Source organism: Phalaenopsis equestris, unplaced genomic scaffold (genome assembly GCF_001263595.1).
Source record: "Phalaenopsis equestris unplaced genomic scaffold, ASM126359v1 Scaffold234178, whole genome shotgun sequence".
In the NCBI taxonomy this organism is placed as follows: Eukaryota; Viridiplantae; Streptophyta; class Magnoliopsida; order Asparagales; family Orchidaceae; genus Phalaenopsis; species Phalaenopsis equestris.
In genome coordinates, this window is record NW_018252099.1 from 324,592 (window position 1) to 344,133 (window position 19,542).

A 19,542-nucleotide genomic window follows, 5' to 3' on the forward strand; every position below is an offset into this window, starting at 1 on the left:
AACCTCAACATTAATGAGCCCCAAAACTTTGTTGAACTATTAGAAAGGGCCGACAAACAAATACTAGAAGAAAGCACTCTCATACGGGAACCAGAAGGCCACCGGGCCTAGAAAAGAGATACCCCTGACGGCGAGTCAAAAAGGAGGGGAAGAACACAGGCCACCCATCCAATGCCATTTTGAAGAAGGATAGTACTCCTGAAACAATGGAGGAACGGTTCGGTACCACTAGCACAATGAACAGGTCAGCCGATACATTATTATGAGAGGCCAGCGCAACGCTACGAGCATCAATGGCAGAAATTGTGAGCGCCATCCAAGGTAAATAATACTTCAAGGAGCCCGCACCGATGAAAGTCGGAGGTTTTCTTCAAGACGAGAGAAAATACTACAAATATCATCGGAATCACGACCACGGCACGGAGGAATGTAGACTCCTCTGGAGTCTTATTGAGAAGTTAATCAAGACAGAAAATTTGAAAGAGTTTGTGGTTGCAGTACCCTCAAACCAGAGACAGAAGAAGATACCAACATCGGAGGCCCCACCTATGCCCACCTGAACAAATATTGTCGGGATAATATCATCAAGATTATTCTTGTTCTTCCTCCTTCCCATCTTTTGTACTCTTTACATAAAAAGTTTTGCACTAAATTTACTTTTCACTGTTAATGTCAAGCCTCCCACCTAGTGACATGTTAAAAATGCATACAAAACAAATGCATGCAACACTAATAGAAGATCCAAAACTTTCTAGATAGGAAAACGCTTGGGGAACAGAGGGAAAGGCAGGGATACAAGTCAGAAGTTTGGAGAAAAGAAGATTGACAGTCGTGTCGCCAAGATCGACCGACTGAGCGCTAAAAATAACACTTCCAGCCGCAATGTCAAGATCACTCAGTTAAGCACTAAAAAGAAGACTGTCAGTCGAGACGCCAAGATCGTCCGATTGAGCACTAAAATGAGGATTGTCAGTCACATCGTCAAGATCACCCGACTGAACACTAAGAAAAAAACTGCCAGCAGCGGCGGCAAAATCATCCGATTTAACACTTAAAGAAGATTGTCAACCGTAGCGGCAAGATCACCAGGCTGAGCACTAAGAAGAAGACTGTCAGCCAAGGCGCCAAGATCGTTAGGCTGAGTATAAAAGAAGACTGCTAGTCGCGTCGCCAAGATCGCCCGACTGAGCATTAAAAAAAGACTACTACCCATGGTGTCAAGATCGCCCGGCTGAGCAATAAAAGAAGGTTGTCAGTCGCGGTGCCAAGATTGCCGAGTTGAGCATTAAAAGAAGGCTATCAGCCATGATGCCCGGATCGCCTGACTGAGCACTAAAAAAAAACTATTGAGCCCTGCTCAAGAGGCTAACAGAACAAATTGTCCCCGAGAAACTCTCGAAACTAGAAAATAGGGTCGCAAACTCTTGAGGATTAGAATATTTGGGTTCGATCAGACCCGACCGAACGAATCGATCAACGTCGTCAGACTCCCTATACGAAGTTGTTCATTGAGGAGCTTCACTTGCTAGGGCTGGGATGGAAGTAGCGAAAAGACTCCTTGGTCCTCATAGTCGATATTCTCTCTTTCAATTCACGATTTTCTTTGGCAACAAGTAAGAATATTTCTGAAATTGATGAAAGCTCATCTGCCACTGCGGTAAGTTTTTTCTCTGCCGCATCAACCTGCATTTACACCTCTTTAGCCGATCTGACCAAGACTTCAGCTCGTTCCTTAGTCACAGCCCACTTAGTTTCGATAAACTCTAGAGCTACCAAATTAAGATAGAGGCCTCCCAGGCTTTCAAGTGGTATCGGTCGGCTTTCTTAAGTAGCTTGGGCCTCTCCATTTTCCATTGAGACTTCACGAACGCTGGTGACCAGATGACCTCCAAGTGCACGGAAGGGTAAGTTTTAGCTGAGGAAGAGCCTAAGTACCAATCAATCAATCGAGCAATAGTTGTGAATAGACCGTCAATAGAATTCTAAATTTTTGTCTCAAAAATATGAGAAGGAAAGCCCCTCATTCCCGGAAGTAGCAAAGGAAGCGGGAGAGTGGATTCGGCGGCTAGTTCTTTACCCTTGCAATGTTGAGTTTCACAGGTCCCCCTCACAAGGTCAGCTTGACTGAATCTCCCCCGGATAACCCAAACGATCCCTCAACTCCTCAACTGTCAAGAGGGGTTGCATCATAAGATAAATATTAGAACTAACTGGGATCCTAAATTTCCTAACAGCAAAGGTCACCTCCTTGGTCGAGATCTTCCAAACCACAAACAAGATGATAGAAATGTTAAGAATGAAATCCTTACCCACCAGGCCAACTTTTCCACCTGCTACCGTAACGAGCTTTTCCTTTGTCATCGTCACCATCCGTTGGTCCCCATCCACTCTGGCCTCAATCTTCGCCCTCCTCTTGACCAACCGAGTGGCTGGTTCTTTCAATCGTTGGGCCTTCATAGCATCAGAAGCAGCCCATAGCTCTGTCTTCATCTGACCAGACACTTCCAGAAATAGAACTCGCCCAAAGGTTGCTAGGGCGTTATACTGTGGGATCGAAAGCAATTGGCCCTCGATATCGACCCCGTAAACCTGAGGGAAGTCTGTACCCTTTCTCTTCCGAAAAGAGATGTCAGACGAGACCAAATTAATTCCCTAACCCTTAGCGTAAGAGGCAATAAAAAATTCACACTTCCAATCTATGACCTGATGGCCTAGACCGACAAATTGGACGCTCTTGGTTCACCCAAGTTAAACATAGCCATCTAATTCCGCCCGAAAATATTGCTACATGCATCGATGGACCATGGAACACTTCTCTAACGACAAAAGATGATATAAGTCACAATCGCCGTCATCAAATTCAGTTTGATTTGCATAGGAATGACCCCATATTGGTTGAAAACTAACTGAAGCTTGTGACACAATGACAAACCCATATCAGAAATGGTTTCGATATATCACCAAGTCATCATCGTATATATTAGTTGCAGTTTCATCTGGACGGGCAGCCCGCAGCTTAATGGTAGGATGAAAAACAAAAGTTTATTCAACAATGGTGTGTCCAACGACGACAGAACCGAACGTTCGGGAAAGGCCACCTGACCGAAAAGCTGAGGGGTCCTCTTTGGAGACAAATGAACGATGGGGTTTAAACGACAACAAACTAAAGACAAGGTAAATCTAAGAGCCAGAAATGGAAAGTCCGAGGGCAAGCCCCTAACTCCCGCGATATCCATTTAGAGGTATTCTACGGAAGATGAAGCGTCGCTCACAAGAACGTAAGCAAAAGTCTTATCGAGCACAAATATCCAGATTTACAAAAAATGAAATAAATGTTTTATTTATCTGAAAAACATGATTACATAAAGATTTAGTCTGACAAGAAATATTTCACCAATTGATCTTCAGCCGCCTAAACCCCTCCTAACTAACCTATGGCCACCAAGTTTAATTGATTTATTTGGTCGGCCTCAAAACTAACCTTCATGACAAATACGTCCTCGTGAAGCTCAGCAATCTCACGATGAAGAGCGATCATCTCCCAACACATTTCCTCTAGTCCAACTTGCAGATCTCGGCCCTAACGGGGTAGAATCGCCTCCAGCTCAGCTAGATGGTAAATTAAAGCCCTGGGAGAGGACCGATGGTCTTCCTTGATGTCAGGTCCCTTCTACATAACGAAGGTACGAACAACGAACCGAAATCCATGAGAGGAACAAATTTTGGATGATTGATCAGCCCCTAGCATTCCGTATAAAATGAACATTGACACAAAAGCCCAGGGAGATTATTTATAATGTTAATAAATTAATGTTGATATAAGATTCATTTTGCCTTCGTTTTATCTTTTTCTTCAAAAAAAAAATGACAGAGGAGGGTATAATGAAATTTTTCTTGTCCTTGTTGCAGTTATCACTATCAATGAGCAAGAAAAATTGAGAAACTTAATATGTACATCGAAATGTGTCAGCACGAATCGCAAAGACATCGCACAGACGATAAGAGGGGTGAAGCAACCTTGCAGGCCCTACCATCAACAGCTCAGGAATACCTCCCCAACCGAACATATCTTACGTCATAGGAGTGGAATGCCTCAAATGGGAAAACAAAGGATCACCTCAGTGTCAAGTCTGAAATCTCGAATGAGAACCTACTTTAAAAAATTAGTGTCTTATGATAATTGAAAGAATGAAAAATACAAAGGAATTGAAAGTATTTTATTGTACTGGCTATCAATTATCATAGTGACAAAGAAATCTATTGAAATTAGTGTGGAAGGAATTAGTGTCTTATGATAATTGATAGCTAAATAGTGACAAAGAAATTTCAAAAATTAGTATAAAGAGGGTGTTTGATATGTTGTAGAACAACTTCTATCTGAAATTAATCTATAGAAAGTAAATATGCAAAATTTTACCGCATTTAATCTCAGAATATTGATGAAGAAAGTGTCCCACGGAATAAAAAAAAATTATTTTCATTCACCACCAACAAATTACTTTATATCTGAGGTCATTATGTTCTCACTAAACCAAATAGCTTCGTAATCTTTTGTCAAAATCATTGGCTATACAGGACACTTGAAGAAAATGGTGGTGATGGTTCAAAAGACAAAATAACAACAGATTGTCACAATCCATTTCTAGGATAAGTCGATAAGTTTCAAAATGAATAAAATGGACTAAAATCATGTAATTTTTATCATTGATGTCAAGGAAAACTCACAATTTGTTGAATAAACTCTGAAGAGCATCCCTTAAATAGATGAATACTTTCAATATATGGCTTATATAAGCTTTCTGAAATCTGCAACAAAAGATCATTTTCAAAGATAAGAGCAAGAAATGTTATGCTATGCAAAGCAAGGAAATATTAGACAAAGCAGACAACTAATGAAGGAGTCGCATTGAGTAGAACTTCTTTTTAATAAAGATAAATGCAAGCTAAAAGCTTCTTAGACTGATTAATCATTCTTGAATCAGAGATGAAGCTTATTCATTCTTAAGCACATCTAATGTTTTCCAGATGAACATAATTTTTTCCTTCTATCAAAACATGCTAAAACAGTATCAACATTCCTCGATTTCAAATGCTAGAGAGAAAATTGTAGAATATAAGTAATGACCAAAACTAAAGGTGAAAAGAACGATATAAAAAATTTTAAAAATTGTTTATCTATTCAAAAACAGGTTGATTTTTTCAAGGGCAAAGGCGAGTCATCATCCTAAGAAATCCTTCACTTAATGGTACAAAAATATGAAAACTTTGTCATCCTCCCACCTTTGCTCTAATTGATACAGGAATATCCTCAAGGACGGTAGCTTCTGCATAGGTTCTTTCATATTGTAAGCGAACATGTCCTTTAATTTGGTCTCGGATGTCATTTTCAAGTTTGTTCCTATTCATAAATTTAATAAGTTCTTTCATTTTGTCTCTAAACCTTTCTGTCTTTGATCCTTTAACAATCAGTGCAGTCATGTTACCAATCAAGTAAGCTCCCAGAATCATGTCAAATGACATAAACATCATGACAAATACCATTTCTCTAGAGTTAACTGCATGTACATCTCCATAACCTGAAATGCAACACCCATTAATTTGATCATCTTACACGGCAACAATACTCAAAAGAAAGTATCACAACATAAATAGCAAATGAAAATAAACCTGAGAATGATTAACACTCAACAAATTTGTTCTACCTAATAAATAAACAAATTTAAACTTCTTTAAGAACTCAGAAGTTAAATGCTTAAAAAATAATCACGGCCAAACCCATTTATTTATGTTTATAAACAAACTTGTAATTTGTTCTTCAACAATTAACCTATAACATACTAAATATTAAGCTCAAAAACATTTAATATCTATATGATATATTATTTTAATAAAAATATAATTTAAAATTTATTTAATTATAAAAATTTACTAGTGATATATATAATTATTTAATATCAATAATATTTTCTGTATGTATGTATGTATGTATGTATGTATTTGTGTGTTAAAATAATTTATTTGATGTAAGTAATTATGCATATTAAATTAATGTATATATTTCTTATTTTCTTATTCTAATAAATAAATTTATCAAAAATAATTTATGTTATTTGATTATATGAATACTTGCCCGGAACTTATATATTACCTTATTTAATTGGTATTGTAAAGTAGTTTTATAATAATTGAAAATTTACTCAATTACTTCTTTATTAAAATTTATAAATTTATTCGTAAATAGTTTTATATAAAAAGTTAGATACTCGTTCAAATTTTTAACTAATTTATTAATTCATTGAATAATCTTTCAAAATAATATAATCAAGTCAAATACAATAATTAAAAGATTTAGACAACCCAACTATGAACATACATGTGAATGCAAAGCTCAAGCTAGAACCAAATATGAACAGCTTATAATATGACCAAGCCTAGTCCAATCCATGTCATACTAAGCTTGAACCCTTGATTACAGTCGTAATTATATTTAATCACCGTGTACCAATAAACACACTTGCAGGCCAAAATGATAACATCATTGCAAGAGCTAAAAATAATTCTGAGCTCAAAGAGTAACATGAATGTTGGAAACATACCTACAGTCGCCATGGTCACAATGGCGAAATACAAAGACGTCAAATAACGTCTCCAGAAATCAATTTCCCGAAAGTTCCGGTAGTTGTAGTCACCCAACTTCAAGCTCCCAATCCAGGTATAGCCTTCCTCGGACTGGGGTAGAGTGGTGGCAAGGTAGTAGAAGATGCAGGCAGCAATGTGCGTGCAGTAGAGCTCTACAACAATGAGCTTCACAATCCTCGTAAACAAGTAATTGATTCGAATGTCCTTCTCTATCTTCTGAAAGAATTCAGACTCTTTCCGTAACCGACACAAGCGAATCCAAATAATGTATCTCACCTCTTCTCTTCTACCACAGATCTACAATGACGACATTATGGTTGGGGTAAGATCAGTTTGATGTAGAAATGGGAAAAGGGGGGAGGTTTACGGACCTTATAGATAAGATCCCATGGAAGACAGCTGAGAAAATCGAGAATGAAGCCGGACCTCAAATAGCGGAGGGCGATGGAATTAGGGCTATAGACCATGCGGTAGGTATGGGGGTCGCGGTAGGCGACGAGAAACTGCACGATTATGTCGGCGAGGAAGAAAAACTGAGCGGCGAGGTTCAGGAAGAGAAGATTGCGGGGTAGTCCGCGGAAGAAGCCAAACTCCAAGGGGGTGGAGAAGTTCGAATAAATTGCCCACAACAAGATGAAGTGCGTCCAGAGTTCGTATAACCTGCAAGAACCACCATTTCATACCACGCAGCAACTTGCCCTCTGTTTCCCGGAAAATTTTTCTGTCCGGAGTAAGTGCGGGTCTCAAGCAGGAGCGCTATACCCAATATGCACGCAGTTTTCCAGTTTCTGCGTGCATATGATTCCAGTTATTTTAATTATTAAGAGGTTATTAGGGTAATAATTAAATAATATGTCAATAAACTCTTAATCACCTATTAATATATTTTGCAGTTCGGCACTCATCTTTTTTTCTCACTCAGAGTTTCGTGAGATTATTGAGGGTATATACTCAATAACAGCAACATAATCCTCCAATACCTTCCAAATAACTTTCATATGCACACAATTTTACGTCCGTATGACATACATAGATATTTTTTCTCAAGTTGGGTTCATGCAGACTTCTGAGAGGAGTTTTTAAAAGAGGGATAGTCGAATCTTAGGGACCGGCCGAAAAATATCTTTACATTTTTTAAAAACAGTCTTTATTTTTTTAACAGTTTTTATGTGTGGGACCCACACATACAAGTGACTTTGTGTTATTGGACTCCAAAAGTTCCTTTATGTCCAGAGACTCGACAGAAGATTTTTCCTCCCAAGACGAAAAAAGGTAGCATCTACATACATAACACCCAATGCTTATTGGCTTATATGCACTGAAAGTTTACCTTTTTACAATTATATCATCCAATTCTTCTCTATCACATTAAAAATTTCATTATCTTAACTTAAAAATAAATAAATAATACACATTTTCATGCATAGGTAATAAGTTGATAGATGTGTAAAAATTGTATTTTTGATGTTATATATGTAAATACATAGGAATTGAAGGATGTGCATGCAAATCTTCAAAAAAATATATATATGATTTACATATGTGCTAATGAATCCTTATTATTTTATTTCTAATAAATAATTTTTATTTATCCATATAAAAATATAGTTATTAAAATCATATCAAAATTATCAATATCATTAATTTATGCAAAATCAAATGAATATTTTCCTACATAAAAATTTTGATGTGATCTAAGCTCTAAATTGCTATAAAATTTAATGTAAAGATTGGTACATTAGACATATAAGTACATAAGAATATAGCGGTGTATACTTAAATACCCTAAAATGCTATTCATTCGGCACATTATTAGCCTATGGAAAAATAAAAATCGACGCAATTTATGTCTATGATCTACATATTTATATTTACTTATGTATCATCATAATAACTATATTATATAAATATACATGAATAAAAATATCACAAGAATGTTCATATTTTTAGATAATTCTTAAAAAAATGTCTTTTCTAATATGTTGAGAGTTGACCACTGTACACATGAATTGTGCAATGCAAGATTATACAGGCACTTGTTAGCTTATCAGTACCTACATAATCTAGGATAACTCGACCAACTTAAGAGTGTTTATTCTAGCACATGTCAGTTGTCGGAATATAAGATTTACACTACTCCAAACTAGCAACAACCCTCAAGCACCGAAATACTAACCTCCACACTTGAGTTTATTTTAGTAAACAAGCTATAAACTAGAATAAATATTTTATTTTTATATGAATTTAGGAACAAATGATTCTATAAATCTAAATAAACAAGCAATTGAATAAGTTTAAAGTTTGTATTTAACTAGTTTATACCAATTAAATAAAAAATATTATATAAGTTGAAAATAAACTTTATTGTAATCAAATAATAAGAATAAGTACGAAATAATTCATTTAAATAAAAATAAGAAAAATTATATTAAATTTAGATACATAATGACATTAAATTTAAATATTTTACTATTAAATATATAATTACACACGTTATAATTAATTAAATTTTATTTGAATAAATTTCTATATAATTATAGAGCATTTAATAGTTTATTTATTGAATAGCAAGTGAGCCTCTTCGTAAACATTAATAAATAAGTAGGATTATGTTCAAATTTTGTTCATTTAACTTTCAAGTTTTAAAAATGTTCAAACTTATTTATTTACTAATTTGAATAAACATGATTGAGTTAAAATAAAGCGAGTTTGAGCAATTCATCAAGAGTGGCAGTTCATTTACAATCTTGTTTAGTCTATAGAGACTCTATAAGAACCTATAGACTTATTCAATCCCAAAATCAGCCCTATTTCTGTAGGAATCATTTCCTAATGAATTTTACAACCCTGCCTTGGCACTCCCTGAGCATAGAGAGGCTTCGCCAAATCTATTTGACAAATTCAACTCATTAGAACCCTATGGGTTATATAAAACAAATCTAACTTTTGTACTTAAAAATTTGATTCATAACCTTATAGCTCATTAAAGAACCATACTAAAGTTAATCTTAGGGGCACCCTGACTAAATTGGTCGAGTAGAATATCATAAGACACTGTTGAAATTCAAATTAATTAGATTAGATTAAAAAATTAAACTTAGATAAGTATCATCTGATAATTGTCTTAGTTATTCAAATCAAAACTCAAATCAATCAAATTCAAATCGGGTCTTCTTTTGTAGTTTATCAAGACATGCATGATCCATTATGGAGATTGGGTTAAACTCACTTTGAACCACCTAAGTCTAACTCGAACAAAATTAAAAGGAATCTTTTTCAAGCTCAACTCAAGTAATCTAAACCTAAATTGAAACTATTAAAATATATACCAACCTAATTTGGCTTAAATGGGCTACTTGTAACTATTAAAATATATACGAACCTAATTTGGCTAAATGGGCTACTTGGCCCAATATGACATATTATGGGACTGTTGATTCCAAATTTTATCCAATTCAAAAATTATTCAAACCAAATTCAATGATGTTGAAAAAAATGGCTCACATAAAACAAAATCAATACAAACAAATGAATATGAAAGGTAATTGAACCTTAATTGTGTTAATGGGTCATGGAACAAACCATTGAATCAAATGAACCACACTAAGCCAAGATTATCCAAATATATACCAACTTAAATTCAAACTTGGGTACATAAGAGCTCAAGTCAAAATCTACTAAACCAAATAAAAATTGAACCAATTAATCCTCACCTAGTTTGATAGACCTACATAACTCATTATGGACCCAATTAAGTTATATTGAATTAAATCAATTCATTTAATCTCAAATCAAAGTCAAAATTGGTAGGATATTAATTATTTAAATCCCTAGACTTAAAATTTTTCAAAATTCATACCCCTAGTTGTTCATAATAGAGAATGCCTACGAGAATTAGGTTTGCCTATTTTGGTGTAATTTTTTTTTATATAAATTTTAAATATAAATCAATTATAAAATTCATAAAAAATAGATTAAACTTCTAAACCACACAAAAAAGTTTAAAGAGAAGTTGGAATAACACCCCAAGGCTCTTTGTAAAGTTCCATTAGTTTTCAAAATAATTTATTATTTAAATAATATTAGGAGTCAAAAATACCCTAAAGATTTTAAGAAAAATAAAATAACTTAAAAATAACTCAAAATTTAATGGAGTGTTTCTTTGGGGGTTCCTATTCTTATAATTATTTGAATTTATTTTAATGGCATTTTTTATGTGTTTTCTTTATAGATATTAATAAATAGTTAAACATATTAATAAATAAATAAATAAATCATCAAAGCTCCAAAAAATATTTTTGATGTATCCATAACCTCAAAAAATAACAACATAAAATTTAAGATTAAATAAAATTTTTAAATCAATTATTAAACCAAAGTGAATTTATTTAATTAAAAAATATATAATTAAGTCTTACAACTTCAATAGAAAAAAAAAGAAATTAATTATTGTTTGAAAACTTTCTAAAATTTAAATATAAGGTCTCTATAATAAAAATAACTTATGAAAGTTTGAGCTATATTATTTTTAATATTGAAAAAGTCTCTACAATTTAATATTCAAACCATTTATATAAATTTATATAATTCATGAAATAATAAATATTAATTTCAAAATAACTTCAATTTTTTATTGAGGCTTAGTCAAGCTTTCTCTTTAAAAATTTGACTAAGTTTTTAATACATTTAAATTTTAAATAATTTGTATATGTGAAGATAAGAAAAAATAATTTTTAAATTAAGGTAAAATTAATTCAGATTTTTCTAAAGTGCTTCTCAAGTGGATCATAACCTTAGAAAAAAAATTATAATTTTAGAATTGATTTTAGTATTAATTTGACATTTTTTTGAAATTTAATTAAAAATACTAAAAATAACAAATATATTACAAATTCAGTAATTTTATTGGACTCCTCGTGGCGAGCAACGAGCACAAACATTACGTCCGGAGTCCAATAAAATCACGCCACATGGAGGTGACAAAAAAATAAAAAAAGAATTTGTTTTAGCACAAGGGAATATTCCCCCAATGTTATTCCGCGTTAGTCAGGTGTTATTGTGGTGGTATTCATATATTATTGTATTATGAGAATATTCCGGATGTTATAATAACACAATATCAACTCAATATCATCACAATAACACCTGAATGATGCAGAATAAAACCTCGTAATTTGTAGTGTTTTTGAAAATCAACCAAAATGAATTTCAAATACATCATAATTTTACACAATATTAATTTTCATTCAATTAAAGGTCAAAAATAAAATAAAGAATTATTTGATTTAATTTATACTAGAAAGAATCAACCAAAAGTACTTTTATTTTCAATAATTATCTCCTTGAATTTGAACGGGTGAACTCCCCGAATGTCAAATAAATTTCTTCATGATAACCCGAGAAAATGACCATTTGTTTGACTTGATATTTCCAAGTCAAATAATTGCAAAATATACGTCAATATGCGAAGAAAAAACAAATGACGGCTTAATTAATCAAATAAATAAATAAATAAATAACCTGTTTTTTTTTCTTCTAGATAAGGTCAAATTTAGTGTTTCAAAAAAAAGAGAATATTATATAAGTGGAGCTTAAAGTATTGAATTTATTTTTTTTAAAAAAAGCATAATATAAATAAACTATTTTTTTATATATTATGCTATCAAAATATAAATCTAATGACTATATAATTTTAATTTAATGCACAATGAAATTTGATAGAATTTTTTGGCCCAAATTTTCACACCATAAGTTGACGTTCTATTTCGAACATTTTTTTTAGTAACATAAAATCAAATGCTAATTGGACATTGATACGTCATCAATAGATTTTCATCATTCAATACGGACCTAGAGACGTAGTATGAATATCGAGATAATTTTTTTAAATGATGAATGTTTAAATTTAATTAAAAATTATTTTAGCATAGTAACAGTCCAATTGACCGGCTCCATGAGATGAGATGAATGCAATAAAAATAATATTGACGCAATCTGAGTCAAATCAATCAAGCCCAGATAGAGTTGCTAAACAATTTTTGGAAGCTTGTACAGCTCAATTGCAAGGTCAAACAAATTCTAAATCTGACAAGCTTATAATCAAATCGAGTGTCTTACTCAATTCCAACACTGTTAAGGCACTCAAAAATCTGGAGAATGTCTTTTGATCATTGGAATCTCTCTAGGTCGTCTGATGGAGTGATCTGAATTCTTTCTTTTTTTGCAAGGAGACCTCTCCCATGATCTATAAATAGACCATGAACCAGGGAAGTCTGAAGCTTAGAGAGAAGAAACTAAGGTCCAGTTTTCTACACCAAATGTACAACAAACACCATCCACTCCTACAGCCGCCAACCACCACTCGTCAGTTGTCGTCAACCATCGTCGATCTCCCCAGAATCATTGCAACAAAGCACCCTGATTGACCAAGGTAGTAGAAACAACGGAGTATACAGTGGGCCAACACATCCCACAAATGGTGTAACAGTGCCCCAAAAATGGTGCGATCACATCCTACATATAGAATAATAATACATCATGAATACAATGCAATGAAATACCTTACATATGACGCTAGAAATCCTCCAAAAGGTGTAATAATATGCCCTGTAATAACTACTTATAATTATCATACTCAAGATATGGTGACTTTTTATAGATTTTTTAAGCTCTCTCCATGTAGTCCGCCATTATGGCCTACTTGATCAATTATGACCTACATGGTCCACAACTCATGTAGCTCACAACAACGACATTTGAGGCTTATGAACATTATCATACCTCATGCAGCTCCCAACTCCAGCCTGATCACAGTTGATGTAGTTTCCAACTCTGACCTCTGCTACCTACAGATGTTATCTCAACTCATGCAACTTCCAAATCTAGCCTCTATAGCCTTAGAACGTTATCTCAGCCCATATAAATCCAAACTCCAGCTTATGAGGCCTACAAACGTTATCTTAGCTCATGTAGAACCTAACATTAATCAATGTGGGTTATGAACGTTATCTCAGCTCATGCAGCACCCAACCCCAACATTTGCAGCTTACAAACGCTATCTCAATTCATGCAACTCTCAACTTCAATATCTGCGGCCTATGGATAATAATTTATATAACAAGCAGCTTCAATCTCTACAACCTACAGATGTTATTACAACTTATACAGCATCCAACTCCGGCTTTTGCGGCCTAAGGATGTTATCATAACTCGTGCAGCTCCAACTTTGGCTTCTACAGCCTAAGAACATTATCACAACTCATGTAGCTCCCAATTCCGACCTCAACGTCCTACGAACGTTATTACAACTCTCACCACAACCTATGCGGCTCACAAATCACACATCTTCAAACTTTGACATCTGCATCCTATGGATATTATTGTAGCTCCTTACTATTGTCTTTGTGGCCAACCGACACTCCTAAAGCAACCATTTACGACCCACATGGTCAACTACTACCAGAATTTCAACTGTGGCCTTTACGAGAAGATGTTGTTACCACCACCGTCTACAACAATAATGTTGAACTAGTGCTTCCATGATAATCTATTATGACTACACAGCTTCTTACAGTTACTATTACTAAAATATCATCGCACATCAACCTTATAATTCTATCTTTACAAATCAGGAGAAGAGTAAGTTTGTATACTCATCATTACATTGTTAATTATTTCAATTTGGCTAGGTCCTATGATGTTTTCCTCTTTAAAAAGGTTTTCTACGTGAGAACATTTGGTGTATCAACATATCACTTTAGTTACATGATTTTCATACAACATTAAAATGCCAAATTTATTATTGTACCTCTGCAAATCTTCCGACATGCATTAGACATAAATCCCTCACATATTTATATTTGGTTATTGACAATGATTTTTATAAAAAAAAAATGGGACAATTTTTTAATCACACTTCGTTCAAAGTTTTATTGTATATCAATCTCAAAATAATATACGGAATTTTAAAAGAGATTGTTGATCAAATTTTAATCATAATTTTCTCGCCGCCTTAGTGTTTGTTTAGAATTTTTTGGCCAGCTTATTAAAAAACGTTGTTTAGGGATTAGAAAGAATTTCGCCTGCGGCATTACCCCCGCGGGCAGCGTATCTTCACTGCGTTTAATCTTAATTTGCATTGCTACCCTTTCATAGCAATCGCAAATTACCGCTTTGTGGAAGAGCCCCTAGCTCGCGATTCCTAGCCGCTTATGCTCCCTCCCCTTCGCTCGCAATCCCTAGCTGCCGCTCCTGCCGTCCCGCGTTGCCCCCCCTCATAGCCGCAACCCCTAGCCGCTCCTGGAGTCGCTCCTTCCCTTCCCTTTTGCATTCCTAACCAGCGCTTCTCTCCCTGCTTCTACGACATTCTAACGCTCGCTCCTGCTCTTCACGTAGATCCTCTCCCTGCTTCTTCGACATTAATCGCAGGCGGCCGCCAGCTCTTCCATTTGCCATTCATCTCGTTCCAGGTAAATCCATTCTCCCCTCTCATCAACTATTGCTCTTGTTGTTTTTACCATGATATGGGCCTCACGATCCCCTGTGAGGAAGTCGTCTTCCGTTCCCTGACTTCCATGTTGAGCTAACGAGCGGAAAAAGTCTTGGGTTTTCTTCTGTCTCCGTGATGCTATTCTGCGGAGGGGAGAAGACTGCTTCATGATTTCTTCTCTGTTTTCCCCTGTTTCGGATATATTATTGTTTTATTTTTCTATTTTTTAAATGATTTGTGGACGGTTTTTAACTAATTAGCTGAGGAGATTGATTCTGGGTTGGATTTGTAAATTGCAAGTGTCATGTGGTTTTTGCGCCCTGTGAGATCATTCTCCTCTTGTTATTTCTCAGTTTTCTATCTCTCTCTGCTTTGAGCTTTGTTTTCTTTTAGGTGATAAGGTTGTGAATTTGTGAAGACTTGTAAGGGAGTAATTTGTTTTCATTAATATTGAATATTGGTTAAAATTATATTGATGTAAAACTATTTTTATGTAATTACACTTTCATCCATTTAATGATGCTTTCAGTTTCTTAATTATTTGATTATGGCCAACTTCAGTCCTCATTTTTTATTTTTCAGCTCTGTTTGCTTGCAGTAGCTGGCAAATTTAAAACTGTTACTATCATGTAGCAACTATTGCTCTTGTTGTTTTTACTCTTCTTCCACTGTGGGATGAGTCTTAGGAATTAGGAATTTGGATTAGGAATAGGTCTTGTATCTGCCTTTTGAATTTGATTTATTAAATTTGGGTTTTTATGTAAATCATTTTTTTTGTATTATCAATTTAAAACATATACTACTCACAATTCATAATTTGGTTGAGACATGCTATGACATGCTTATAAAGTTCATGATTTATGTGAATCAAAATAATAATGCAAAACAGCTTCATGATTTACTTGTACGATTAGTTAAAAGTTTCATTTGCAATTTTTTTTTTTTGGAAGTTAAGGTATGTTAATTCCTTTAATTATTGGGCTGATGTGTTCTCTCCTGAATAATAGTAATGAGTAAACCAAAAGAGACCGGATCATCTATCATGTGGGATAGATAGTCCACTATTATATTTTGTGATCTCTGTCTGATGGAGGTTGAGTAGGGAAATAGGCCCACCACCTATTTTAATAAAGAAGGGTAGCATAATCTTATTACTAAATTCAAGGAACTGACTGGAACGGATTCCGATCGGATGAAACTCAAAAACAAGTGGGATCAATTAAAAAAAGATTGAAAAATATAGAAAGAACTCAAAAGAGGATCAACCGGATTGGATTGGGATCCAGTGAAGCGGACAAATGATTCACTAAAGGATTGGTGGGCTAAGAAATTAGAGGTAAATACATACCTAAGATTACTTCTTCTTGCATAAATGTTCACAATGAAATGTTTTCACTAAAAAAATGTTGTAATCTATAACAGGCAGTGCCCGCAGCCAAAAAATTCAAATGTAGTGGCATTGATCCAATTTTGGAGGAGAAGTTGGATGTCATGTTCACTGGGGTTGTCGCAACGGGAGCTCATGCTTTCACCCCAAATGAACAGGGGTTTGCTGACTTACCACAGGAAATGGAAACCGAGCATATAGCTGAGTCAGGAGAAGATCCCAACCACATAAACACTGATGTTCAAGACATTAGAGGGAGAAAGCGTCCCCAGATCGACAAAAATAAAAAGGAGCTGCATTTGTCAGAAGTACCATAGATAAACTGCTTGAATCCTGTAAAGCTAGGTTTGAACCATCACAGGATAGCGCAATTAAGGAATGTCTTCAGCTTCTAAATACATATCCCGGTGTTAAGGGCGACCAAGAGATTTATGTGAAGTATGTGAAGTTGCTAGGAGACCCAACTCGCAGACAGTTTTTTACGAAGTTGGACCCAGAATTCCGACTCGCTTACTTGCGCTCTTACATGAATGATTGACTGCTTATGTTGTTTTATTTTACTATCGAACATTGTAATGTTTATGTTATGAACTCTTTACTGTTTTTTCATGGGGACACAATCATATGTCTTTTATTCTATTATGTAGTGTTTTTTACATCAACTATCATATCTTAACTATTTTATTCTTTACTGTTTTTTCATGTTTTATTCTACGACGAACCGCTTCAATTTTTATGTTTTTATGAATAGGGTTTCCTGCTTTTCCCGATATTCTAGCATGTTTAAATATTTATCATTTTTAAGATATTGCAGAATGGATGAAGAACAAGTTAACCACAACTGTGAAGCCGCTCTCATTCTTACTTTGTTATACCATTACTGTCATACATATTTCGATCAAACCCCTTGTATGACGTCGAGTCATATTGGGGATAGATGGGTGGGTGAGTTATTACGGAGCCACCCTACATGGTTTGCCAACATGTTCCGTATGACGAAGAAGATATTTCTCGACCTGCTTGATGAACTTCGAAACCTTCATGGGTTGCACGGCTCAAGAAGAACTACAACAAGAGAGGTGTTGGCAATTACCCTCTACATTTTATCCCAGAATGAATCCATTAGAGGTGTTATGAAGCGATTTCAACATTCCTCAGAAACCATCAGCAGATATTTTTCAATAGGTTTGAATGCTCTTGTGAGTTTGGCATGCAAGATAATTAAGTCTGAGGATATAACATTCCAGTCCATTTCCACCATATTGCAAATGACCCACGATACATGCCGTTCTTCAAGATATTTCTTTAACATAAATTTCATATACAAAAGTAATATACATGTAATATGTTAATGGAGAATTTATTGAACAACAGAACTGTATTGGAGATATTGACGGAACACATGTTGATGCACGACTATCTGCTACAGAGAAGGTGGCCTACATCGGACGCTGTGACTCCCCTACACAAAATGTGATGGTCGTGTGTGATTTCAATATGTGTTTTACATTTGTGGTGGTTGGAGGGGAAGAGAGCGCACTGATAGTCATGTCTTCCACTTTGCTACTAGAAATCGAAGACATGGTTTCCCACACCCACCTCCAGTTACATATCTACAGTAACTATGTTTCATTTCTTTTTTCCATTGCTAACTACCATAACTAAATAGGTAAGTACTACTTGGTCAACGTCGAATATCCCTTACAAAGAGGATATCTCAAGCCTTATCCAGATACGAAATATCATATCCCTGATTTTGAAAGATCCAGCGGGGTAGCATGAGGAAAGAAGGAATTATTTAACAAAAGACATTCTTCCTTATGCGGCATGATCGAAAGAGCCTTCGGAGTCTGGAAGAAAAAGTGGATTATATTACGTAAAATGTCGACTTACCCATTTCCGAAATAGGTGCAGATAGTAGTGGCCACTATGACACTACACAACTTCATTCGACGACATCACTCTGGATCGGATGCAGAATTTACCTTGGTAGAGGATGATTTACTGCAGATCCCACCTGAAGCATTCGAATTTCATGTGGGATGCACCATACCACAGCTTGAAATGGATGCACACACTCGAGATGGTGAAGGTGCATCAGAGATTGCAGCTTTGAGAGAGTGAATAGCGGACGACATTAGTCAATCTTGAATGAACATGTCATGTTTCTTCGATTTGGAATGTAATGGATAATGTTGGATCGATTCTCTTTCAGGCTTCACCATGTGTTGCTTGAAAATTTCTATTTTTTGCTTGCAAGATTTTGTATTTTGTGATATTTTCTTCAACATCAGTATTATTATCATGATGAATATTGTTATTATATAAGCTTGATATGATGGAATTTCCTCAGAATTCTTGAAAGTTTAACCATTTTAAATCATTTGGAGAGTCTGTAAGGTAATGCTTTTTAGCTCCTTTATCTTTCAGGAAAAAAAAATAAGGTAATCATTTGGATGGATATCTACATGGATGGGGCCAACCGATTTTGTGCATTTCTTTTCAGCAAGATAGTTTTGTGTTATTGTTATATAATCATAATATGCATTAGCATTTGTAACCATATAAAATTTAAATGATAAAGCTTACGCTCTACATAATGAAGCTTGTGCTTCATTCTATAATTTAGATTTGTTTCTGCAGGTGTAGAAACAGAAGGCAGATCAATATCTGGCGGATTCTGGTGAAATCACTGTAAGGAGTAGTATAGTGATGGTGTGATGTTTCTTTCATGTAGCTGGAAAATTATAGCTTTAAATTTATATATATTTTCATATATAACACCTAAATTCTTATAATGTTTTTGGATAAAATTTCATTAATAATGCTCTGTACAATTTCATGTCTCTTAGGTTCATCCGGTAGTGAGTTGGGATTGGATGTAACTGAGATCTTTAACCAGCTTAAATGTAAATTTAAACATTGAAAGATTTGCATACATGCAACACAATTTATATATATTTTCATATATAACACCTAAATTTTTATTTCTATAATCATGCAACCTTATCGAAGCTTGGAAGATCTT

At 34.6% G+C, this 19,542-nt stretch overlaps 1 protein-coding gene across 1 annotated transcript in view; it reads right to left on the minus strand.

Annotated features, from left to right (window-relative positions):
• Nucleotides 1–15,057, minus strand: part of LOC110038856 (potassium channel KOR1-like) — a 41,227-nt gene extending 26,170 nt beyond the window's left edge. Inside the window, exons 1-6 of the mRNA XM_020743774.1 lie at nucleotides 14,976–15,057; nucleotides 7,402–7,427; nucleotides 7,011–7,316; nucleotides 6,597–6,936; nucleotides 5,281–5,576; nucleotides 4,726–4,806 (exon numbers count right to left, since the gene is read on the minus strand). Of these exons, the coding sequence (XP_020599433.1) occupies nucleotides 4,726–4,806; nucleotides 5,281–5,576; nucleotides 6,597–6,936; nucleotides 7,011–7,316; nucleotides 7,402–7,427; nucleotides 14,976–15,057 (1,131 nt within the window). The remainder of the gene's footprint in view (nucleotides 1–4,725; nucleotides 4,807–5,280; nucleotides 5,577–6,596; nucleotides 6,937–7,010; nucleotides 7,317–7,401; nucleotides 7,428–14,975) is intronic.
• Between the last annotated feature and the right edge of the window lie 4,485 nt (nucleotides 15,058–19,542).